General features: G+C 37.3%; 1 protein-coding gene across 4 annotated transcripts in view; it reads right to left on the reverse strand.

The window, feature by feature from the left end:
• Positions 1-27,461, reverse strand: part of CAMSAP2 (calmodulin regulated spectrin associated protein family member 2) — a 115,733-nt gene that overhangs the window by 37,545 nt on the left and 50,727 nt on the right. For all 4 annotated transcript variants that reach the window (XM_050782259.1, XM_050782241.1, XM_050782250.1 and 1 more), the window contains exons 3-4: positions 11,202-11,363; positions 3,165-3,248 (exon numbers count right to left, since the gene is read on the reverse strand). In XM_050782259.1, the coding sequence (XP_050638216.1) occupies positions 3,165-3,248; positions 11,202-11,363 (246 nt within the window). The remainder of the gene's footprint in view (positions 1-3,164; positions 3,249-11,201; positions 11,364-27,461) is intronic.

Here is a 27,461-nt window from a genome sequence, read left to right on the forward strand (position 1 = left end):
TATTTACTATTTTCACCAACCTTTTGTTTTTTTTCTCTTATGTTTACTAACATATTGAGAAGGGAAAAACTGAGCATCTTTTTAATTACAGAATTTAGAAACCGATTAATCCAACCTTTTACTTTTTACAGATTAAAAAAAAACAAAAAACAAAACAGAACAAAATAAGGCCCAGAGAGATCAAGTGCCTTTGTAAATGTCATGAAGTTATTTAGCGACAGAACTAGCCTGACTTTATGTGCAATACTCATTTTACCATAGTACTTTATACAAACTCTTCAAGAGAATCAATGTTGCACTTAATGTCATCTTGGCTATAAACTTCAGAAATCATTCAAGTACGGCTTCCAAATTTAGCAAATATACACAAGATGCTCACACAATACAAGACACCTGTGCAACTTATTAAAAAAAGCTATTTGTTGTTTCTCTGGCATTCAAATTTAATTGGGTACCCTATTTTACAGTCAAAAGAAGTATTAGAAGCAAAATGAGCAACTTGGGAAAAAAAGAGAAAATAACATTAGTAAACTGTTTAAACAAAACATTTTCCTAGGACATGACACTATTTAAAATGCCTTTCTCTTAGGACACCACCCAATCCAATGATCAGAAATACATCATTGGAGGATCTAATATCCTAAAGAAATACCTTTGACATCTTTCATTTCAGTCCAACCCTCATAATTTATAGTACAAGTATCCTTCAACATGTGCATATATTTTACCAAGAATATGGTTATAAAAAGATATTTCATAAACAAATTCTATTGGACATCTGACTTAAGAGTAGTTGGGCAAGGACAAAAGGTAAGATATGTTATTATCCAATACCACGGGCTTTGTCTATAGCTGGACAAGCAATAGGCAACAGGGCGAGGCTCCTGTGTACACGTCACTAGAAAAGCTGACTGAAGTAGATGGAAAGAGTGGCAACTTCTTACCAAATGTACAGTAATAAGAAAGAGCAAGTCATTTTCTCTCTCATTTGTAAAAGAAGAAAAGGAGCATGAATTTTGCTTCTACAGAGTTACAAACCAAAATTGGAATGATAATATTTCCAGCCAAACCAAGTACATAGTTCAAATGCCAAAAACCCCATTGTTAGGAAACAGAGCAAGATTCCCTTCCCTAGTTTATTCTGTGATAGTGTGTTTCTTCATAATGACAACACCTGAACCTACAGTAAGATATGTTAAATTAACCCTTATTTTCACAAAGATTCAATTTTCAAAAACAATGGGGGAAAAAGGATAAAATTCATTGGAAAATGAAGGGGTAAATGCTATGTATGTGCTAACTAAAAATATATACTAACCAAATATTTAAAAATTAACTGCACAATCATTTCTTTATTCACTCAGTCACTCATTCAACAAATACTAGTTGTACAGTTAATATGTGCAACTGCATGGAGCTAAGTGCTGTGAAAAAGTAAAAGCCATGTAATACAATAGTGTCTAGATTCCATACAGTTTTTCTCCAGGATCACTTTACTTGGTTGTTTGAAATACAAATGGCATTTTTTTTTTTCATTAAAAAAATGTTTACTGGGCACTCTGTCATCATATAAAATCCCCATTTCGTTCAAAATGTATATGCAATACTACAGAACTTAACCATTATATATAATACAGAAGATTTCTATAGAGAAATTTCATTAGTGTTATAACTTAGAATGATGCCACCTCAACCTTATTACTGATAAAAGCCAGGAGCAAAATTGAGGGGCAGGATTATACGTATCTCCAAGGCAGAAGTTTCAGCTCCTATGATAAGAAAAAGAGAAAGGGAAGGAAGCTGACAAGAAAAGACTGTGGGATGTAACAGGTAAGAGGCAAGGACAGAAATTGGCTGGCAGCAGGGAAATGAAACATAATCTGGGGTGGAGTGATGGGAAAAAAGGAGAATTCCTTTCCAATCTACCTTTAGGGGAAAGGACCTCAACAGAGGTAGGATGAAGGATTAAGCACAAATCGTATTTTCAGGAGCCAGTCAGTAAACCAGATGGGGGAAAGCATTGTGATCCCAAAACATCAAAATCAGACAAAATTGTACGTGGTCCTCCACAAGATTTTTCTATTGAAGTTGATAAGAGATAGAACAGCTTCCCTTTTCCTTCCTTTTTCCTTTCTCTTTTTACGGAGAGATCAGTGACTAGTGGAATAAGAATAAGCTCAAAATAATAGAAGTACTGTGTAATAATGAAGAAACTTTAATCCAAACAGAGAATAAGGTTTCTGAATTATTACAATTTATTATACCTCAATTCTAATACTATACAACATGTTTAAAAGGTTCAAATTACAATACATTTTAAAAGACGTAAGATATACTATATCACAGAAAATATACTTGTGGTCTTAGCATATGACAAACACACAACTAAATTTTCAGAGAAGAAAACTCTAAAAGTCTGAGAGTTTTAAAAGAATAAATCCATGTTAATGTTTCCTCTTTCTTCAGAGAATAACCATACTGTACATTTTGAATATATATATATTTATTTTGAGATGGAGTCTTGCTCTGTTGCCCAGGTTGGAGTGCAGTGGCGTGATCTCAGCTCACTGCAACCTCTGCCTCCCGGGTTTAAGCGATTCTCCTGCCTCAGCCTCCTGAGTGGCTGAGATTACAGATGTACGCCACCATGCCCAGCTAATTTTTGTATTTTCAGTAGAGATGGGGTTCATCATGTTGGTCAGGCTGGTTTCGAACTCCTGACCTCATGATCTGCCTGCCTCAGCCTCCCAAAGTGCTGGTATTATAGGTGAGCCATCACGCCCAATAAAATTCTGGGAATATTGTTTTAAATGTTGGTCAAACGTTGGTCTTGCTGCAAGTCATTATAAAGGCTGAACATTTAAAATTGTTTTCTTGTTGTTTTATACATTTTACCAAAGGAAGGCAAACTGCTATTTTTGACAAAAGAACCTCAGAACTTGAGTTCTAGTCATTAATACTTTTTTTTTACAAATACCATCATCCAATTAACCTTCACTTTGTACTTCTCTTTACTTAGTGTTTACAGCATGGCTTTCTAGGGTACAGTTAACACCACTAAAAAATAATTTAATAAACACAACTATTAACATTTCCCAAAATAATACAAATATGTGAACATACATAAGGTTCATAAAGGCACCTTTTGTGTTTGAAATATATACCTTTTGACCTCCTGGAGCTTCAACTGTGTGATGTTCTTTCAGTTTTTGTTCTTGTTCCATTATGTCTTTCAAATGTTCATTTACCTTAAAATATAAAAATATCAGTTTGAATTTGTATTTTTTAAAATTTATTTTCAAATATAACAATAAAATAACACACACTAAGATGCCTATAGTCAGAGCCCTGATGTCAAATACCAGTCTCACTCAAATAAAGAAAATTTCAGCTTCACAACCAGAAAAAAATTGTTTATGGATACTTATTTGATAATCTAGAATTCATTAATTTATCAAATAGTTGTTAGGCAGATACTATATGTCAGAAACTGGCTGGGGTGCGAGGGAAAAAAAGGTACTCGGTAATGTCAGTTTTAATGCTTAGGAAGCAAAATAACATCAAGTAAAATTTTACAATTTTAGATTTTAGAACTAGCAAATGAAAGTTAGTTTCCCTAAAGTTAATGTTGTTATTTAACACTGTGAATCAAGTTCTTAAGGTGTGATTTCTGACATGTCCATGATCATGGGGGAATTTAGGGCAGTCATAATGCCACAGTTAAAACACATGCAAAATTTTTGCATATGAAAACTTTTTGGGGAGAGAGTTTAATTTCTCTCTCATCAGATTATTCAAGCAGTCCATAATCCAAAAACAGTTAAAAAAAAGTCTACATGGTGCATAAATTATATCTTGAGAAGACTTTAGATAATTTTGGATTTTGAGTTAATGATTTTAAGGTCACTCTAGTACCAATCAATAAAAGTTCAAATTTATTAATTATGGCACTGTAGAAAATATTAATGCCATTAGCCACCAAAACTTTCAGTCCCCATTTTGTTTCTGGCACCTGAGAATTCCCTTTTCTTCCTTTAAACTCAACTCTGCAGTATAAACTTTTCTAATTATATTTATCAAGCGTGTTTAGGTGTTCCTAACAGGAAGAGTTGTAGTCTTAGTCTGACTGTTAACAAAATCATTCATATTTTCTTCTTCTTTTTTTTTTTTTTTGAGACGGAGTCTCACTCTGTCACCCAGGCTGGAGTGCAGTGGCACCGTATCAGTTCACTGCAACCTCCGTCTCCTGGGTTCAAGCAATTCTCTTGCCTCAACCTCCCGAGTAACTGGGATTACAGGTGCCCACTGTTACACCCAGCTAATTTTTAAAATATTTTTAGTAGAGATGGGGTTTCACAATGTTGACCAGGCTAGTCTCGAACTCCTGACCTCAGGTGATCCACCTGCCTCGGCCTCCCAAAGTGCTGGGATTACAGGCATGAGCCACCGTGCCCAGCCCCATATTTTCCATCATGGTAATATACGATGTTACAAAGCAGTTTTGTAACACCCATGTATCTTTAAGCATTTTGGTCTCTTTACCAATTGGGGGAGGGGAGGAAGACGGGACCAAATCCTGGTAAAGTTTATAATGTTTTCTATTGATTTGTTTTGTAGTATTTTCATTCCCCACACCCTCCACCCCCAACTGTTTTTTTGGAGACACAGTCTCAATCTGTCAGCCAGGCTGGAGTACAGTGGCGTGATCTTGGCTTACTATAACCTTTGCCTCCTGGGCTCAAGCAATCCTATTGTCTCGGCCTCTCAAATAGCTGGGGCCACAGGCATGCACCACCAAGCTTGGCTAATTTTTGTTTTTTGTTTTGTTTTTGGTGGAGACAGGATTTCACCTTGTTCCCCAGATTGGTCTTAAACTCCTGGACTCAAGCGATCCACCTGCCTCAGCCTCCCAAAGTGGTGGGATTACAGGCATAAGCCACCACACCCAGCCTCATTCCCTTTAAGTTAAAAAACAAACACTTTCTAATTCATTGTCAGGTAGTCGTAATTGATCTGCCAGTTTGGAAATATCCTTGTTTTTATTTTTTTCCCTATAGAGGAAATATCTTCATTTTGAAAGAGGTTTTTTATCTGATTCTGTCCAAAAAGCAAAGTGGTCACAAATTAACATTTTAAACCACCATTCACTCATTTATTTGCACATTCAACAGATATCTACTGAATGTCAGTTATGTGCCAGATACTGTATTAAGAGGCTAGGTATACAATGGAGTACAAAGTCAAAATGATTCCTGTCCTCATGAAGCAGGGGAGATAGGAAAACCATTTGTAAATGCTATAAATAAATTAAAATGTGAGTAGAAAATAATGGGAGCAGGAAGACCTGTTTTAGAAAAGATGGTTATATCAGACAAGGCCTTTGCTTTGGTCTAAATGTTTGCCCCCCAGAGTTCATATTTGAAACTTAATCCCCAATGTGTTAATATTAAGAGGTGGAGCCTTTTGGGGCATGATTAAGTCATGAGACTCTGCCCTTGTGTATGGATGGGGTTGGTTCCTTCATAAAGGGGGTTGAAGGAGCACAGTGGCCTTTTGGCCATGTGAGGACACAACAAGAAGCTGCCATTCTGAAGCAGAGAGCAAGTCCTCACCAAAAACTGAATCTGCTGGCACCTTGATCTGGGAATTCCCAGCTTTCAGAACTACGAGCAATGGATATCTGTTGTTTATAAATTACCTAGACTAGGGCATTTTGTTATAGCAACCCAAACAGACTAAGACAATTTCTTTAAGAAGTAACTTTAAGCTGAGATCTTAAAGAGAACAAGTTGGCTATGGAAAAAGTAGAGAAAACAGCATTCCAGAGAGAGAATGAAAAACATAAGCAAAAGCCCTGTGGTAGGAAAAATGCTTGCGTGTTTAAGTAACAGAATGACATAGTGAACTCAAAGAAGTCACAAAATGAGATTTGAAACAGAGGTAGAGCCAAATAATATAAGGTTGATATATTCACGATATTTGTGTACCTCTGCGTGATTCAATCACCCAATATAATCTTGTCTTCTGTGATTTTGCTTTTTTGTTTTTAAGTTTAAATTCATTTTAGCCACTATGCTGATAATTATTTTAGCCATGTTATTGCCATTTTTTGTTGGTAGGTTTTTTTATACTTGTGGATGCATTATCCAGGGAAAAAGGCAACTGGGTTAGGATGAGCCAAAACAAGAGCCAGAAGGAGAAAACATATACTAAATCTGAGAAGTAAGGGTGAAGTCATAATGAGAGAATAAAAAATAATGCTGGGGCTAGTAGAATGGATCAAGGGAAAAAATACACTGCAGTTCAGGTTGAATCAAATTGTTTTAAACCGAATTTGAAAATGGAATAAGGTGGATATGACTGCATAAAGGGAATGAACATTCCTAGGTAAGTGATTTCCTTAATTTTGTGTAGATTTCCAAAGTTCCAAAGTGCCTAGCTTAATTTAATGGCTTAAACTATCTCTTCTCTTTATTAATTTAGTTAGTGTTTATTAAATATAATCTCTTTGTCAAACACTGTGCTAGTCTAGACACTAAAACTGAAAAGAAGAAAGAAGGTCATCATAGGCACTAGAAATAAAAAGTTCATTGTACCTATCCTCACATAGACTATTCTAGTTAGGAAGACGGATTTTAAAAAATTAAATGATTAAAAAAGTAATTAGTCTGAAAGTGCTATGAAAGAAAAAAGGTAGAGTGTTCGAGTATAGAAAATAAGGGGTTGATAGAGGCACTTCATTTAGATAAGGTTGTCAGGGAAAAGTGCTATTCAAGCTGATGGAGAGCAGAAGCACTAAGCCATGCAGAAAGCTGGGAGCTGAGCTGCCCGGGAATAGGAAACATGAGGTTCAATGGTTCAGAGATGAGAAAAGGCATAGAGCAGGAATGAAGTCAAAAAAGTGAGAAAGGGGAACAGTGGCCATGAGCCTAGCATGGAGTACACAGGGTCAGAGTAGGTGGTACCTTGCAGGCCATGATAAATTTTACATTTTATTTTAAGGGTAAAGTGAAGTCACTAAAGAGTTTTGAGCAAAAGAATGGCCTGATCCAAGCTGCACTATAAAAAGATACTTTTAGAATTCTGGTTCTGGTAATAGTAGAATAGCATGCATCACACTAAGCTCTGCAGAGAGCAATTATAAACTCTGGACAAAATATATAAAGCATCTGTTGGAGGTACTGGTGAGCGACCAAGAGCAAGTAGAAGCAAGAAAGAATTCAACTTTGAAAAAGAAAGAAACATACTGAGTGAAATCCATGTTTATATGACCTTACCCTCAATTCAACAGTGCACTGTGACTAGAACTCAAGGAGAAAACTGTAGTCTGGTTGGCAGGAGGAATCAAGGGAGAAATCTGGCACTGCCAGAGTAGCTGGATATTGAGGAGGAATATTGTAGGAAGGGTAATGGGTGAGGCCCAAAATCTGCATATAAACTTCCCTCAACTCTTGGCTGAGCCCTAGACTGGGCATGTGTAGGAAAGATTTTAAGAAATGCAGGGAGAAGACAACTGCTGAGAAGTCAAAGAAATTGCCACCATAGGGGAGGCAGAGTTTGGTGTTCAAATCCTACCAAGTAGAGGAGGGCTTGGTAAACACCTTGGGTTTTCCACTGAAACTTCAAAAAGGTGGTTCAAGCTTTAGAAGTAAAAATTGAGTTTAAATTAAGGACAAAAAATTATTGATTGGATTTGCCTTTTTGATACACTCAGGAACAATTTCAGGGTAGGAATGGGTATGGGAGAGAGATAACAGCAGGCTAAAGAAATAGCAAACAACTCTTGAGAGATTCTGTTGTATGGAGAAATAGGCTTGTATTAGGATGGGGAAGTTTTGTTTCTTAGGATGGAAGACACTAGAGCAAGTCTGTTTTTTTTTTCTTTTTGAGATGGAGTCTTGCTATGTTGCCCAGGCTGTAGTGCAGTGGTGCAAACTCAAGTCACTGCAACTTCCACCTGCCAGGTTCAAGCAGTTCTCCTGTCTCAGCCTCCCGAGTAGCTGGGACTACAGGCGCACATCACCACGCCCAGCTAATTTCTGTATTTTTAGTAGAGACAGGGTTTCGCCATGTTGGTCAGGCTGGTCTCGGACTCCTGACCTGAGATGATCCACCCGCCTCAGCCTCCCAAAGCGCTGGGATTAGAGGCATGAGTTGCTGTGCCCAGCCTCCAAGTCTGTATTCTTTTTTTGTTTGTTTTGTTTTGAGATGGAGTCTCACTCTGTCACCCAGGCTGAAGTACAATGGCACCATCTCAGCTCACAGCAACCTCTGCCTCCCAGGTTCAAGCAATTCTCCTGCCTTAGCCTCACAAGTAGCTGGGATTACAGGCACCCACCACCATACCCAGCTAATTACTATATTTTCAGTAGAGTGGGGTTTCACCATGTTGGCCAGGCTAGTCTTGAACTGTCTACCTCAGGTGATCCGCCTGCCTTTGCCTCCCAAAGTGCTGGGATTCCAGGCGTGAGCCACCACACCTGGCCCAAATCTGTATTCTTACGAGAACGATCCAATAGGGAGCTTCAAGAGTCAGACGATGTGGGAGTGAACAAATAACAGTGTGGTCCCAGACCAGCAGCATTAGTATCACCTGGAGCTTGTTAGCAATGCACTCTTCTCCTGCTTCACCCTAGACACCTCCTCATTCAGAGCAGCCATTTTAACACGTTCCCAGGTTCTTATGGTTTGAATATTTGCCCCCCTCTGAAATTCATGTGGAAACTTAATCTCCACTGTGGCAGTACTGAAAGGTGGGGACCTTTAAGAGGTGATTGGCTTATGAGAGCCGACCCAATTTACACATCAATGGATCAACAGGCTATCGCTAGCAGCTTTATAAGACGGGGAAGATAGAGCTGAGCTAACATGCTCAAACATATGATTCCCTGTACTGCCTCAGGACTCTGCAGAGCCCCAACTTAGCAAGAAGGCTCTCACTAGTGGCCTCTTCACCTGGGATTTCTTAGCCTCCATAGCTATAAGAAATAAATTCCTTTTTGTTATAAATCACCCAATTTCAGGTATTCTGTTATTATTATTATTATTATTATTATTTTGAGAGAATCTCACTGTCACCCAGGCTGGAGTGCACTGGCATGATCTCGGCTCACTGCAACCTCCGCCTCCCAGGTTCAAGTGATTCTCCTGCCTCAGACTCCCGAGTAGCTGGGATTATAGGCATCCGCCACCATGTGCAGCTAATTTTTATATTTTTAGTAGAGACAGGGTTTCGCCATATTGGCCAGGCTGGTCTTGAACTCCTGACCTCCCACTGCCTCGGCCTCCCAAAGTGCTGGGATTACAGGCGTGAGCCACTGTGCCCGGCCCAGGTATTCTGTTATAAGAAGAAAAATGGACTAATACACCAGGTGATTTTTATGTACATTAAAATGTAAGAACTGAAATAGAGGACCAATGACCATGAAAAAGGGAAGAAAGTTCTAGAGCAAGTAGTGGAGAACTCACATTTGATGTGAAGGGGGAAATTCTTCATTCTAACAGCAGGACAAAAGGCAATGAGTGCTGATCTAAAACTGTTTACAGATTTGCTACTATAAAGGGAAGATAATTCCCATCTAAAGCCTTCCCATCTCTGGTCTCAAGAAAAGATAAGGCAAATTTAGCTGACAGTAGTAGGGAAAGGGTTACAGAAGGTCCGAGAATCAGGAAAATGGGTAACAGTTGTCATGAAGCGTGGGAAAGCAAACTTAGGGACACATTTCTTGGACTGGCAGTGGAAGTTTGTGCTTATGAACTTAAAGTGAAACCAACTTCCTTGTGTAAATTTCTCCAGCAATATTTGCCTTTGCAAGTGCAGGTTATAAATAAAATGCGTAACTGAGCTAAACCATCTGAGCTGTTACCAAATGAGTAACAGGGAGGGAAGGGGAGACATAAGAACTGAGGGCACTTATAAAAATCTAAGTTCAAGATGGACAAATATGAAGTCCAACAAGATTGTGAGAAATTAATAGGCTCAATGGTTTATAAGTCATAATGAGGTTGAACATTTTAAAATTAATATTTAAAGCAAGTGAGTTAGGAAGATAGGAGAAATTGTTCAAGAATGGGAAGTCTGTAATGGGATGTGAAGCTTGCACAGTTTCTCAAGATGAATAGGTCTAGAATGTGACTGTGATTTTCTACAGCTGAGGAGGAGTGGGGGAAAGATTACTAAAGATGAAGAAATAAAGGAACTCCAGAGGCAAAGTATTAAGCAGTCCTTCTACAATGATACTGATATTATGGATAATGAAGATAGCTGTAATAGTGTTTTTTACATTTAGCTTTTTATTGCAAGCTTCATGCCAGCTTTCAAGAAAAGATACCTGGAAATATAACTTCTAGTGCTTGTCTTCAGATAAGGTTTAATTTTCTCTTGGCTGACAGTGGTAAATGAAAGTGGATCAAGACAAATTAACTACTCAAATTTGCAAAGGGAGTGATAAGCTGACAAATTAAGCATCTTCAAAGCATAAATCACAGTTTCATAAAAATTTCCAAGAAGAGAAATCCACAATCATGATCTTGTGCAACTTGGTCAAGCAAACCTAAGAATCCTCTAACCGGAAATGTAAGAAAATTATTTCATTCCTGAAATGAATTCAAAAAATATTTACTGAACACCCACTGTGTATAGTTCACTATTAGGAGTGTTCTGAATTTTTCCATAATCTGGTATGAACTAGATTAATCATTAAAAATGATTATAAATATTGGCCAGGCATGGTGGCTCACACCTGTAATTGCAGCACTTTGGGAGGCTGAGGTGGGTAGACCACTTGAGGCCAGGAGTTCGAGACCAGCCTGGCCAACATAGTGAAACCCCGTCTCCACTAAAAATACAAAAATTAGCCGGGTATGGTGGCAAATGCCTGTAATCCCAGCTACTTGGGAGGCCAAGGCATGAGAATTGCTAGAACCTGAAAGGCAGAGGTTGCAGTGAGCCACTAGCCTGGGTGACAGAGCGAGACTACTTCTCAAAAAAAAACAAAAGAATAATTATAAATATTGCTGAGTATACAGAAATCTATTTTCATCATTTTAAGCTTTTTTAATAAAAAAATTTAAGTATATTTTACAACTTAAGTTTGTACTCTGATTTGAAACAAAAAGAGTAATGAAGTGGCAATGTATAATTTAGAATTTCACATTTTCTGGCTATGAGATGCAATTTACTCAAGTGAGTATAATCCTACCTTATTTATCCAGTACATGACAGCGTCCTCGATATCATAGGGCAGATCCGTGGCTTGGAAAAAAGCTGAATACTGCTGAGCACACGCAATTACTTTTTCTATACTGACCATTTCTACAGTATAAGCCATCATGAGGGTATCTATCATGGCCAAATGTGCACTCTGAAAATATAAAACAAGAACAAATCGTTTAAAAAATATACTTAGAAATTGCTTTTTATATATTTTGAAATGTTAATGACATCTCCTAACAAGCAGAAGAATAACTACACAAGACCAGCCTTAATAAGAAAGCATAAATTATAGATGCTAAAGATGAGCTAACTGAACCAAACTAATTTATTGTTCAAATACATATTGAGGATCTATATTTAAGATACTCATTATCTTCTACTCCAAAGATGCTTCTTTTCCTGTTTTTCCTATTTTTAATAATGTCATAGTTGCTTACTCAGCAATATAACTTACCAACTTCAGAACCATCTTTGATGGTCTTTCCTCATTCTTCCCACCCACATAGTACAAGTTTATAGATTCTCTATCTTTCAGATCTTCCCTCTTCCTCATTCTGATTGTCACAGTTCCAATTCAGACCCAAACATTTCTCACACCTGAACAAGGCAAAAAATTCTTTAACTGGTTTTCCTGCCTCCAACTTCTTCCTCATCTAATTCATCCAGAACAGGACTTCTAGCCTTTGGCATAGATAGATAAGATTTGGGATGGATGGATGGATAGACAGACAGACAGACAGACACACACACACACACACACACACACACACACACACAGTTATATGGAAGTTCTAAAAAAAAACCACAAACATTACAGAAGTATATAAAGTGCCCCTCCTCCACCAGTTTCTTCAGTCTGGTATATATTCCTACAAAAAAGTTTAACTATCAAATATGTATACATTTACACTGTTTAGCATTACAAACAATGTTACAACATTGTATTTCTCCAGGTATAATTCTTAGTTGTGGCTACTGGGTCCAAGGGCAACCACAATTTAAGTTTTGATAGATAACCACTAATATAGTCTCTAGACAGGTTACACCAACTTATCTCCCACCAACAATGTTATCAGTCTGCCTGTTTCTCCACATTTTTGACAACATTAGATATTATTCACTTTAAAACTCTGTATCAGCATGAAAGTTTCAAAGACCTCACTCTTGTTTGATTTTACAATCCTGATTATTACTGAAGATAAGCATCCTTTTACGTGCTTTAGCAACTATTTGTATTTCTTCTTTGTTAAGCTACCTGTTCAATCTTTTGCCTATTCTTAATTGATTTGTAAGAGCTTGGTATACATTAGGTACTTTAACCTTCTGCCACTGAGGTAGCAAATACTTTCCCCTAGTTTGTCACCAAACTTTCAACTTTAGGGTACCTTTTGTTGTAGAGTTTTAAATATTTACTTGGTAAAATCTGTTAATTTCAATGTTCTCCTTTATGACTTTGGAGTTCATAACATGTTTATAAAGGTCTTCTCCAACCTCAAAATATAGAAATATTATTCTCGGCCGGGCGCGGTGGCTCAAGCCTGTAATCCCAGCACTTTGGGAGGCCAAGACGGGCGGATCACAAGGTCAGGAGATCGAGACCATCCTGGCTAACACGGTGAAACCCTGTCTCTACTAAAAAATGCAAAAAACTAGCCGGGCGAGGTGGCGGGCGCCTGTAGTCCCAGCTACTCAGGAGGCTGAGGCAGGAGAATGGCGTGAACCCGGGAGGCGGAGCTTGCAGTGAGCAGAGATCTGGCCACTGTACTCTAGCCTGGGCAACAGAGCAAGACTCCGTCTCAAAAAAAAAAAAAAGAAAAGAAAAAGAGAAATATTATTCTCTATTTTTTCCATAACTTTAATTCCATCTAGAATTTATTTTTGACAATGTTATAAACTAGCGGCTAGCTGTTTTTTCCAAATCAGAGATTGCATCATATCATTCTCTCATAAAGTCTACCTCATTTTCTACATAATGAAATCTAAACTCCTTAATAGACGTAAAGTTTCTTTCTTATTAGCTGGTTTGTACTTGTTAGTCTAGCCTTATAATCTACCATTTCCTTCTCCAATCTGCTATCAGTTTTCAAGTTTTTGTGCCCTAGCTTGTTGTCCTCCTAACAATATAGACTAAGTTTTGTCGTTGGTTTGAATATTACTCTAATTGTGAAGATTTTTCCAGTTCTCTTTTCAATCAAAATGACTCACTCAACCTATCAATGAGTACAGATTCCTACAGAATACTGTTTCTGCTTGCATTAACCCTTAAATTATCTAAAGTATGGTATCAGCACTGGTATTTTTTTTTTTTTTTTTGAGACGGAGTCTCACTCTGTCACCCAGGCTGGAGTGCAGTGGCCGGACTCAGCTCACTGCAAGCTCCGCCTCCCGGGTTTACGCCATTCTCCTGCCTCAGCCTCCCGAGTAGCTGGGACTACAGGCGCCCGCCACCTCGCCCGGCTAGTTTTTTGTATTTTTTAGTAGAGACGGGGTTTCACCGTGTTAGCCAGGATGGTCTCGATCTCCTGACCTCGTGATCCGCCCGTCTCGGCCTCCCAAAGTGCTGGGATTACAGGCTTGAGCCACCGCGCCCGGCTCAGCACTGGTATTTTTAAACAGCTTCCCCAGGTGATGCTAATGAGCAGCCAGGGTTGAGAACCACTGATTTCTCTGACATGTGTACAGTCACCTACCTCTGACTCTATTTCTCTAGGTAGATAGTGTAGGACATTATCTCAGTTATCTTCCTATTCCCTACATCTAAAATGGTACCTGGCAGTTAGCAGGGGCTGAACAAAGGAAACGAAGGAAAGAAGCTAGCTTTTTAGTTACTATAAAGACTCAAGAGCTGGGTTTACTCTGGAGGTTGAGGAAGTGAATTCTGATCATTTAGAAGGTGGCAGTTTCAGCTTCTAGAAAACTGAGCAGTATCTATAGGAAAGCTGATGCTTTGTAAGAAGCAGAATGCTTAACATTGGCAATCATAAAACCAATAGTGGCTCCTACTTACTAAGTCTAACTTATATGCCACATACTGTGCTAAATACTTTATTAGTATATTAATTCTTTCATTTCAAATATTTTTTGAAATAAGCCTGGAGATAATAGATAAAATACACTTTCTATAATCCTCAAAACTCTCTAAAGGAAGTATCATTTATGTTTTATATGTGCAGAAACTGAGGTTTAGACAATTAAGCCATTTATCCAAACCTGTGTGCTCTTTCTACCATATCATGCAGTTGGCAGGAGTTAAGTCACTTTGTTGCAAAGCAAAAAAATGTGTTTCGGAAATGACAAACATAATATGCAAGAAAGAAAAATTAGCATCAATAATTATTTCAAATTAAAACCATATTTTCATATTCAATCTCCTTTAAGAAGTATTTTCCACACTGCTACTGTCCAACTATCCCAGTTCTTCCTTCATACTCAGAATGTTGTAGCCTTTTTAGTCATTCATCTGTACGTATCCTCTCTGTTATACTCTAGCCCTAGAGAGCAGGGATCCTGTCTTTTTCACCTTTGTTCCTAGACAATGTTTTATGGGTGAAAGTAAATTTGTGTTTAATAGCATTAAAAAGCATGGCACTTTTGGATCAAAATGTGGGAAAATATTTCAAAAGCCACAAAATCATTCATGTACTCTTAACACTCCTTTTGGCAGTTGTTCTACAAACACATGAGAGAGGAGAAAAAAGCTGTATAAATAAAAAATAACCATTATAATATTATACAACAAAAAGAAAACAATATCCAACCAAAATGAGTAACTTATGATATATTAAACTATTTAACAAAAAGGGAAATGTGTACAGTATAAAATTGAGTGGGAAAAAAACAGAATATCACACCATAATACTGTTTCATACATATAAACAAAAATATGAAAAAGGAAGGAAACAGAACAGAAACAAGAAAAACGGAACATCATACCATAATAATGTTTGAATACCACAGACACACACACACACACACACACACACACACACACACACACCCCAGAAAGGGAAAAAGAATGAATAAAAGTAAAACTTAGAAATTATCTTGTTACAGTATGTAAAAAACACAAATAAAATATATAGTTTACTTGGAAAATTGGGATACATTTTCAGAACAAAGTTCATTTCACTGATTAACTTCCTAAATTAAAAAAACAAATTTCTAAAATTTCCACTATTGTGCTATGGTTATTTCCATATGATATTCACTCACTTTAAGAACTCTTATTTTGGCCGGGCGCGGTGGCTCAAGTCTGTAATCCCAGCACTTTGGGAGGCCGAGATGAGCAGATCACAACGTCAGGAGATCGAGACCATCCTGGCTAACATGCTGAAACCCCGTCTCTACTAAAAAATACAAAAAACTAGCTGGGCGAGGTGGCGGGCGCCTGTAGTCCCAGCTACCAGAGAGGCTGAGGCAGGAGAATGGCGTAAACCCGGGAGGCGGAGCTTGCAGTGAGCCAAGATGGCGCCACTGCACTCCAGTCTGGGCGACAGAGCGAGACTCCGTCTCAAAAAAAAAAAAAAAGAACTCTTATTTTAGTGTGATTTTTTTTCTTTTTTTTTTTACTTCTTAACTTTACAATATGAGATAGTGAGAATTAAAAATTATGTATAACAAAGTATATACATAATAGAGTTAGAAAAGATCAACATTAAAAAATAACTCAAGGCTAGGATCAGTTTGGAGCTATGATAGCTCCAAATAAAATATACACATTTAATTGCTTACCTAAAGCATTCCCATCAGAATAATAGCAACAGCTAACACTGTTATGTTTCAAATACTGTCTTCAGCATTTTACTGTTTTCTGTCGTGTACTGTTTTCAGTATGTAATGTTCTCAGCATTTGTATTAATTGAATAAAACAACCCTGTGAGGTAAGCACTATTACCCTACCTATTTTACAGATAAGAAAACTGTATAACCTGTTCAAGGTTACACAGCAAGGAGGCAGTGATGTAGGGATTCAAACTTAGAAATCTGGCTCCAGAGCCCGTATCACTGAACATCACACCTGCAGACTTAATCCCAACCTCTACACTTTGACTCTCAGTGTTGTAGTAGGAGGCAACTGCGGCAGCAACAGAAACAGCAGTGTACATTGCGACCACCAGGTGGCAGAGCATAGCATGACATCTTAGAGCAGCAGTAGGAAGACTGGTTATGGAAGAAAAAGCAGGAGGGCTACTTGGCATTTCAGTGAAAAGAAAAGGATTTGGGGAATGTGGAATCCCAGGGACTTTACTGGGTGAAAGCTTAAGTATCATCCAAAGGCCACCATTAGGTTCTATATCTGTGTTACAAGGATTATATTTTTATCATCTCCAACCACTGGAGTCTAAGCAAAAATAAATTACATTTATATATTAGAAATGAAGGTTAAATCTATTGAAGAAAGGAAAGCTTTTAAGTATTATAAGAAGTTTTTTAGCCTATAAATTAGGATAAAAGTTCTGCCACTGCATGGCTTTTACTATTCTTGTATCAGATTTAGACACAGAACTTAAAAAAAAAAAAATCCTACAATGAACTTAGTTCTTGGACTAATAAAGTGGCTAGAGTGCCTACTATGACCAAGTACTCCCAAAGGTATTTAAAAGGAAATAAATACTTAAATCAATCACAAACATGAGGTATTAGTTATTCTGCTAAAATGGTACCTACAGCATATTCATATTATACTCTATAGTTTTTCAAAGTTATTCCAATTTAGAAAATATTTTACATAGCATTTATTTATAGAAACAGTTTTTCATAAGTTTCATTTATCTTTAATTTACATGGGGATAAAAGCAAAATACCACTTGCAACTCCACTGAGGTGATATGTATGTCATTTTATCAATGAGGAAATCTCAGGATGAGTATCTACATTTGGTCACAGAGTTAGTAAGAGTTAGAACTAGGATTCAAAACCCCGGTCCCATCTATTGTCAAAGCTCATCTACTTGCCATTCCTCCATGTTGGCTCCAGCATTTCACAATAAATCTGTGGTTATTATGTACTATTACTTTGCCATTGAATTTTACTATTTCTAAACTTCTGATATTGACAATTCAAGAATAAACTAAAACCAAGGCTTCCAATCCAAAGACATTCTTATATATAACTATCTTGGTTTAAAAAGGAATTTAGTTAAAATAAAATCCAGTTTTAAAACAAGACAGTTGTACTATAAGGCTGCAGAGATAAAAATCTTGCTATTGCCAGCATAGTATTACTACTGTTCTCAGCTCAGTTAAAATACGGGTTACTAGCTGCTAACACATCAAGCACTGTCCTCCTGCCTCTCAAAGCTCAACTGTGGTTCCCAGAACAAACAAACAAACAAATAAATAAATAAGTACTAAGATGAGTTAAAGAGATTATGAAAAAGAAAACAAGGATACCACCTACACTCAAGATTTCATCTTAGATACTGTCATCTGACTCTAGCTTTTAGCTTATGGGTAACTTATCTAAATATAATTTAGATAGCGTAAGCCTTAATAACCTTCAGATATTTTAGAAAGGGTATCAGAGAATGAAGATCAACTTAATAAAGTGTGGAGACAAGATTAGACAAAAAACAATGAAAAGGAACAAACAAAGCCTCCAAGAAATATAGGACTATGTGAAAAGACCAAAACTGCATTTGATCAGTATACCTGAAAGTGATGGGGAGAATGGAACCAAGTTGGAAAACACTCTTCAGGATATTATCCAGGAGAACTTCCCTAACCTAGCAAGACAGGCCAATATTCAAATTCATGAAATACAGTGAAATACATGAAAGATACTCCTCGAGAAGTGCAACCCCAAGACACATAATCGTCAGATTCACCAAGGTTGAAATGAAGGAAAAAATGTTAAGCTCAGCCACAGAGAAAGGTCGGGTTACGCACAAAGGGAAGCCCATCAGGTTAACAGGGGATCTCTATGTGGAAATCCTACAAGCCAAAAGAGAGTGGGGGACAATATTTGACATTCTATTTTTTTTTTTTTTTGAGATGGAATCTTGCTCTGTCGCCAGGATGGGGTGCAGTGGCGCGATCTCAGCTCACTGCAGCGTCCACCTCCCGGGTTCAAGAGATTCTCCTGCCTCAGCCTCCCAAGTAGCTGGGACTACAGGCGTGTACCACCACACCCAGCTAATTTTTGTATTTTTAATAGAGAGGGGGTTTCACCATGTTGGCCAAGACGGTCTTGATCCCTCGACCCTGTGATCCGCCCCTCTTGGCCTCCCAAAGTGCTGGGATTACAGGCATGAGCCACCACGCCCGGCCTCAACATTCTTAAAGAAAACAATTTTCAACCCAGAATTTCATTTCCAGTCAAACTAAGCTTCATAAGCGAAGGAGAAATAAAATCCTTTACAGACAAGAAATGCTGAGAGATTTTTGTCACCACGCGGCCTGCCTTACAAGAGCTCCTGAAGGAAGCACTAAATATAGAAAGGAAAAACCAGTACCAACCACTGCAAAAACATACCAAATTGTAAAGACCATCGACACAATGAAGAAACTGCATCAAGTAACAGGCAAAATAACCAGATAGCATCATAATGACAGGATAAAATTCACACATAATAATATTAATCTTAAATGTAAATGGGCTAAATGCCCCAATTAAAAGACACGGATTGACAAATTGGATAGAGTCAAGACCCCCTGGTGTGCTGTATTCGGGAGACCCATCTTATGTGCAAAGACACACACAGGGTAAAAATAAAGGGATGGAGGAAGATTTACCAAGCAAATGGAAAGCAAAAAAAAAGCAGGGGTTGCAATCCTAGTCTCTGATAAAACAGATGTCAAACCAACAAAGATCAAAAAAGACAAAGAAGGGCATTCCATAATGGTAAAGGGATCAATGCAACAAGAAGAGCTAACTATCCTAAATATATATGCACCCAATACAGGAGCACCCAGATTCATAAAGCAAGTTCTTACAGGCCTGCAAAGAGACTTAGACTTCCACACAATAATAGTGGGAGACTTTAACACCCCACTATCAATATTAGATCAACAAGATAGAAAATTAACAAGGATATTTAGGACTTCAACTCAGCTCTGGATCAAGCAGACCTAATAGACATCTACAGAACTCGCCACCCCAAATTAACAGAATACACATTCTTCTCAGCACCACACCGTACTTTTTCTAAAATTGATCACATAATTGGAAGTGAAACACTCCTCAGCAAATGCAAAAGAATGGAAATCATAACAAATAGTCTCTCAGACCACAGTGCAATCAAATTAGGACTCAGGAATAAAAAACTCACTCAAAACCACACAACTGGAAACTGAACCTGCTCCTAAATGACTACTGGGTAAATAACAAAATTAAGGCAGAAATAAGTAAGTTCTTTGAAACTAATGAGAACAAAGACACATGTACCAGAATCTCTGGGACACAGCTAAAGCAGAGTTTAGAGGAAAATTTATAGCACTAAATGCCCACTGGAGAAAGAAGGAAAAAACCAAAATCGACACCCTAACACCACAATTAAAAGAACTAGAGAAGCAAGAGCAAACAAATTCAAAAGCTAGCAGAAGGCAAGAAATAACTAAGATCAGAGCAGAACTGAAGGAGAAAGAGACATGAAAAAGCCTTCAAAAAAATCAATGAATCCAGGAGCCGGTTTTTTTGAAAAGATTAACAAAATAGATAGACTGCTAGCCAGACTAAAAAAGAAGAAAAGAGAGAAGAATCAAATAGACACAATAAAAAATGATAAAGGGGATATCACCCTGATCCCACAGAAATACAAACTACCATCAGTGAATACTATAAACAACTCTATGCAAATAATCTAGAAAATCTAGAAGACATGGATAAATTCCTGGACACACACCCCCCTCCCAAGACTAAACCGGGAAGAAGTCGAATCCCTGAACAGACCAATAACAAGTTCTGAAACTGAGGCAGTAATTAATAGCCTACCAACCAAAAAAAAGCCTGGGACCAGATGGATTCACAGCCAAATTCTACCAGAGGTACAAAGAGGAGCTGGTACCATTCCTGCTGAAACTATATCAAACAATAGAAAAAGAGGGACTTCTCCCTAACTCTTTTTAAGAGGCCAGCATCATCCTGATACCAAAATATGGCAGAGACACAACAAAAAAAATTTCAGGCCAATATCCCTGATGAATATCAATGCGAAAATCGTCAATAAAATACTGGCAAACTGAATCCAGCAGCACATCAAAAAGCTTATCCACCACGAACAAGTCAGCTTCATCCCTGGGATGCAAGGCTGGTTCAACACAGGCAAATCAATACACGTAATCCAACACATAAACAGAACCAATGACAAAAACCACCTGATTATCTCAATAGATGCAGAATAGGCCTTTGATAAAATTCAACATCCCTTCATGCTAAAAACTCAATAAACTAGGTACCGATGACAGATATCTCAAAATAATAAGAGCTATTTATGACAAACCCACAGCCAATACCATACTGAATGGGCAAAAGATGGAAGCATTCCCTTTGAAAACCGGCACAAGACAAGGATGCCCTCTCTCACCACTCCTATTCAACATAGTATTGGAAGTTTTGGCCAGGACAATCAGGCAAGAGAAAGAAATAAAGTGTATTCAAATAGGAAGAGAGGAAGTCAAATTGTCTCTGTTTGCAGATGACATGATTATATATTTAGAAAACCCCATCGTCTCAGCCCAACATCACCTTAAGCTGATGAGCAACTTCAGCAAAGTCTCATTACACAAAATCAATGTGCACAAATCACAAGCATTCCTATACACCACAATAAAAGACAGAGAGCCAGACCATGAGTGAACTCCCATTCACAATTGCTACAAAGAGAATAAAATACCTAGGAATACAACTTATAAGGGATGTAAAGGACCTCTTCAAGGAGAACTGCAAACCACTGCTCAAGGAAATAAGAGAGGACGCAAACAAGTGGAAAAACATTCCATGCTCATGGATAGGAAGAATCAATATTGTGAAAATGGCCATACTGCCCAAAGTAAGTTATAGATTCAATGCTATCCCCATCAAGCTACCATTGACTCTCTTCACAGAATTGGAAAAAACTATTTTAAATTTCATATGGAACTAAAAAAGAGCCCATATAGCCAAGACAATCCTAAGCAAAAAGAACAAAGCTCGACGCAATACACTACCTAACTTTATACTACAAGGCTACAGTAACCAAAACAGATATATAGACCAATGGAACAGAACAGAGGCCTCAGAAATAATGCCACACATCTACAACCATCTGATCTTTGACAAACCTGACAAAAACAAGCAATGGGGGAAAGGATTCCCTATTTAATAAATGGTGCTGGGAAAACTGGTTAGCCATACGCAGAAAACTGAAACTGTATCCCTTCCTTACACCTTATACAAAATTAACTCGATATGGATTTAGAGACTTAAACATAAGACCTAAAACCATAAAAACCCTAAAAGAAAACCTAGGCAATACCATTCAGGACATAGGCATGGGCAAAGACTTCATGACTAAAACACCAACAGCAATGGCAACAAAAGCCAAAATTGACAAATGAGATCTAATTAAACTAAAGAGCTTCTGCACAGCAAAAGAAACTATCATCAGAGTGAAGAGGCAACCTTCAGAATAGGAGAAAATTTCAGGAATCTATCCATCTGACAAAGGGCTAATATCCAGAATCTACAAGGAACTTAAACGAATTTACAACAAAAAAAAACAAACAACCCCATCAAAAAGTGGGCAAAGGATATGAACAGACACTTCTCAAAAGAAGACATTTATGCAGCCAACAAACATAAAAAAAAGCTCATCATCACTGGTCATTAGAGAAATGCAAATCAAAACCACAATGAGATACCATCTCAAGCCAGTCAGAATGGCAATCATTAAAAAGTCAGGAAACAACAGATGCTGGATAGGATGTGGAGAAATAGGAATGCTTTTACACTGTTGGTGGGAATGTAAATTAGTCCAACCATTATGGAAGACAGTATGGTGATTCCTCAAGGATCTAGAATTAGAAATACCATTTGACCCAGCAATTCCATTACTGTGTATATACCCAAAGGATTATAAATCATCCTACTATAAAGACACATACACACGTACGTTTACTGCAGCACTATTCACAATAGCAAAGACTTGGAACCAACCCAAATGCCTATCAATGGTAGACTGGATAAAGAAAATGTGGCACATATATACCATGGAATACTATGCAGCCATAAAAAAGGATGAGTTCATGTCCTTTGCAGGGATATGGATGAAGCTGGAAACTATTCTCAACAAACTAACACAGGAACAGAAAACCAAACACTGCATGTTCTCACTCATAAGTGGGAGTTGAACAATGAGAACACATTGACACAGGGAGTGGAACATCACACACTGGGGCCTGTCAGCGGGTAGGGGGTTAGGGGAGGAATAGCATTAGGAGAAATACCTAATGTAGATGACGGGTAGATGGGTGCAGCAAACCACCATGGCACGTGTATACCTATGTAACAAACCTGCACATTCTGCACATGTATCCCAGAACTTAAAGTATAATTAAAAACTAAATAACCTTCAGATATTTTACAATGTTCTTGCCTCTTAGTAGTATAGGGATTTTTTGGGATAAATTCTGTATAAAGCAAATTTCTGCAAATTGAATTAGGTTGGCTTTCATTTTGCAATTAGAGGAGTAAATATTTGACAGAAATACAGTTACTTCTGTTTTAAAAACACACATTTGTTTCCATGCAACTGGTATATTAGGGAACAATCTGAATTGCAGTTTGTTTACGCACAGCTTTGCTCACCAGAAATACTAGGTGAATGCAAAAAATCACACACAACTGTACTGAGACATGTAGAAATACATATATGCACACACATCTCAGATACCTACCACTTCCTTCGGTTCACCACGTGTAATATGAACTATACCCTCATCTTCCTCATCTGGTATTATAACTTTCTCTGGTGTTATCACTTTCTGTCCTATTTCAGACAGGACAATTCACAATAATTCATGTGCTGCAACCATTTTAATGCTACTTCCACAAGAAAACTTGAGGCTTTTTTCAAAGTGAAGTGCCATACATATAACAGTATGTATGTATATTTTAAACATTAACACATGTAAAATTATACCACCATTTTTAATAGATTCCTATCATTTTAAAACAACATAACACTGCTCATACCAGCTTTTCTCATAAGTCCTGTGGTGTTTATTGCACAATTTTCCATAGTACAGTGATTTAAGGAACATATACATTACATTACAGCAGAACTGAATATATACTAAAAATCCAAAGAATCTAGAAACCTTTTATAAAACCACATATTGAGAGGAAATTTTTTTCTGGTAAAATAATAATACTGCTTAAATTGCAGTAATGAAAAAACACCTGACATGGCATCCAGACCAGAAAGAAAGAAGTTAATCTATCTCTATTTGCAATGACATGATCTTATGTATAAAAAATCCTAAGGAATCCTCTAAAACAATTAGAACCAGTAAAAGAGTTCACTAAGGTTGTAGGATACAAGATCAATATACAATAAGAAATTACATTTCTAAACACATATATTCACAATCAACAATCTGCAAATGAAATTAAGAAAACAATTCCATTTATGATAGCACCAAAAAGAATCAAATACTTTGCAATACATTTAAAAGAAGTGTAGAACTTATGCTCTGAAAACTACAAAACACTGTTGAAACAAATTAAAGATAAATAGAAAGGTATCCCATAGTGATGGATGGATGACTAGATACTGCCAGGATGGCAATACTTTCCTAAATTGGTATACAAAGTAATGTGATCTCTGTCAGAATCCCAGGTAGCTTCTTTATAGAAACGGACAAACTGATCCTAAAATTCATATTAAAACTCAAGGGACTCAAAATAGCCAAAGTAATCTTGAAAGGGAACAAAGTAGTAGGACTTATACTTCCTGATTTTAAAACTTACTACAAAGCAACAATAATCAAGACAATATAGTACTGGTATAAAAACAGAGATCAATGGAACTGAGAGTCCAGAAATAAACCCATGTGTCTATGGTCAATTGATTTTTTAAAAACACAGGTCAGGAATAAACACTGAACAGCAAATATTTAAGTAGTAACCTACAAGAGGATTATGGCATTGTTGTTCCAGACATACTGCTGTTATATCCAATCTGTATGAAACATAGTCAGGACCAAAGGTGTCACTGCTGCTCTGCTATACCCATGGAACTATCCATGTGGCAGTCCTGGCAAGAGGGGTGACTTTCATGAGATTCCAAATACCTCTCTGAAGAGTTTCAAAAATCTTAACAATATGACATATGCTTAAACAACTGATCGTACAAAACTGCTATTTTTATTTTATTTGGACCTCCCTATTTAGATATGTCAATGAAGTGTACAGAGCAAGTCAAAAAAGTATAATGACTAGCATGTGACTATCAGCACAATGATACTGATTTAGCTGCTATTAATTCTGCCCAAAATTTTAGGAAGCAAGTATTACAGATAAGGAAGTAGTTGAGAGTTCTCTTTCATCTGTTTATATACAAGTAGATGAGCATCTGGTTTACATCTTGTCATTTACATTCGGTGAATTTAATCATCACACCACCCAATGAAGAAGTGTTTCCAAGATAATGTTAAAACAAGCTGATATTAAGCTTTATTGCAAATTTAATATAAACAATAAAGAGTACAGTCCAAATATCTATTAAAATGCAAGACACCAACAAATGAAACATATGTCTCCTGAGCAGATTCATCGACTTCCTCTGGACTATATGTAGCTTCGAATGGCAAATTGAGGGCATTTAAATGTGGCTCTACTGGATGGACACATACAGGAATGGCATACTAGTAGTCAAATGAATATAGTAAACAAAGGAAACAGTTTAGAGCAGTCGTTCCAAATATGGATGATCATCAAAAAGATCATAAATTCCCTGGCCTCAAACCTTAGAGACTGACTCATTAGATCTCTAGAGAGGGGCCCAAGAATAGCATACTATCATGAATCTTGCTTTCACAGTCCTTCTCAGCTACAAGTGATTAACCTTTCTACAGGACATTGCCAATCACATCACTCTACAGTCAAAAGCCTTCAGTGACTTCCCAGGGCCTACCCAACAAGTCCAAGATTATTAAAATAATATTAAAATTCTTCAAGATCTTAAAATAATCACTCTTTTCAGGTCTTCTGCTACTTCCCCACATAAATCCTATAGTCTAGCAGCATAGGTTAGCAAAGACCATTTAAGCAAAGTACCTAGGTTTAATCCCAACTCTGCCACTTACTAACTAGGTGATCTTTGGCAAATTCCTTAATTTATCTGTGCTTCAATACCTCAACTATAAAATGGAGTGACAATAATAGTACAATGCATTTCATGCTCTAAAAATAACATGGTTTATGTCAAGAATAGGGTTAGGATGAATCACTCAGAAGCCACACAACTTTATAACCAGGAGGCAATGAGGACTGCCCAAGCAGACTGATCAACATGGCTGGGGGTTGCACAATACATACTGAAAAACACACAAAACTACAATGTGGAAATGTGGATGGGACTCTAAGTAGAGCATGGATGGTGAATGCTGCTGGTGAATCCAGACAGACATGGATCTCAGCCAGCAGAGCCAGATTAAGGCAGGCACAGGTGGCAATACAACTTGACCCTAGCCAAGAACTGCATTGTGCTGGGAATGCATACCTCTGGGAAGGGGCCCTGTGGCAGATGCTCATTTTAAGATTCAAATATGGAAGAATCCTATGGAGATATCAGTAAGAACTCATGATTACATATTTCTCCTGGCACTGTCATGAGTTAAGGACCTAGCAGTAACACCAAAGCAGCAACAATAAATGCATCTATCCCCAGATCACGGTTTCTAAATAACATTCCCCATTAATATAAACCCAAGGCTTCACAGAAAATGGCTGGTTCCAGGTCAGAGATAGGGAAAGAAGAGAGTCTGGAATATTTGGTTACGCCAAACTCGCCGATTTGCAGGGCCTATTGTACTTACTGAAAAAACTGTCTATAAAGTGGGTATGTTGTTCAAGGGTCAACTGTATGGCAAAATGTTTCTTATCTTAGTTTTTAAACTTTTGGCAAAATTAAGAATAGAAGAAAATATAACTTAGAGGCAAACAAAGCTCGTATTTTTTTCCACAGAAATCAGTAAGCACATCTTATACATGCATCATTATATGTGTTATAGCTAAGTCAGCTAATGTCTGAAGATGAATTTACAGATCTCAATATTCTTGTCCCACAAAACTATGTTTACAAGTAAGCTCTGGATAATATCTGGGTTAAAAAGGAGCTGTTAACTACATCCACAGAATAAGTTGTTTCTGCTTACCTTTTTAATTCCTAGGTTAACTGGGGGTGGCTTTCCTCCCAAGCCTTACCTCATAAAGAATGCACTTCAAAATGTTTGTGTGTTTAATAAACACATCATGAGGTGGGTATAAGAAAGTATACAACCTTAATGTAGTGTTAATTAAACAATGTTTGCAAGTCCAGTTGCTACAATTAGTTACAGAAACTGAAGAGGGATCAATAAGCCAAAAAGAAATAAAAGATGAAAATCAAGAAAAATCGCCTTAAGAATAAAATGCCTTCAAGTGGGTTTTCAAGGCAAATATAAGCCACTTTAATTATACCATAAATATGCAGAGCAACAGGATGCAAGTGTTTTAAGCTCAGAATACTGTCCTACCATCGGTAATATCCAAACAAGGCAGATTTCTTTGTAGCAACCCTTCCAAAATCAAATCTACTCTTAAGAAATTTTACGATCTAAAGTGAAAAATAATTGCATTTCTTTTAGTTGTTACTATTTTGTTTTCCCATATATAAGTAAGCATTTTTCCTAGTAACTCAGTTATACATGTTATTTTAATTAACATATATACTAATATCCATTTTAAAAAACACCCTAGAAATAGAAGTAGGGCAATAAAAATCAACGATGATTTGCTAACATTTACTGATCTTTCTTATAGCTCAAGCACATTAGATACTTCACAGCCACTATTGTATTTAATCCTCACACCTATTTATAAGGGAGACAATATTATTGCTTACTACAGATGAGAAAAACTGAAGCTCAGAGAGTTTTAGAACTGTTATAAAGTCAAACAGCTGATAACTATTGGGGTTTCAATACAGGTCTGTCCCGCTATAGGCATAATGTACTCGATCACTCCATACTTTCTCACTACCAGTGAGAAATGACACTGAAACCAC

The sequence above is a fragment of the Macaca thibetana genome, chromosome 1 (assembly GCF_024542745.1).
Source record: "Macaca thibetana thibetana isolate TM-01 chromosome 1, ASM2454274v1, whole genome shotgun sequence".
Taxonomy (NCBI): domain Eukaryota; kingdom Metazoa; phylum Chordata; class Mammalia; order Primates; family Cercopithecidae; genus Macaca; species Macaca thibetana.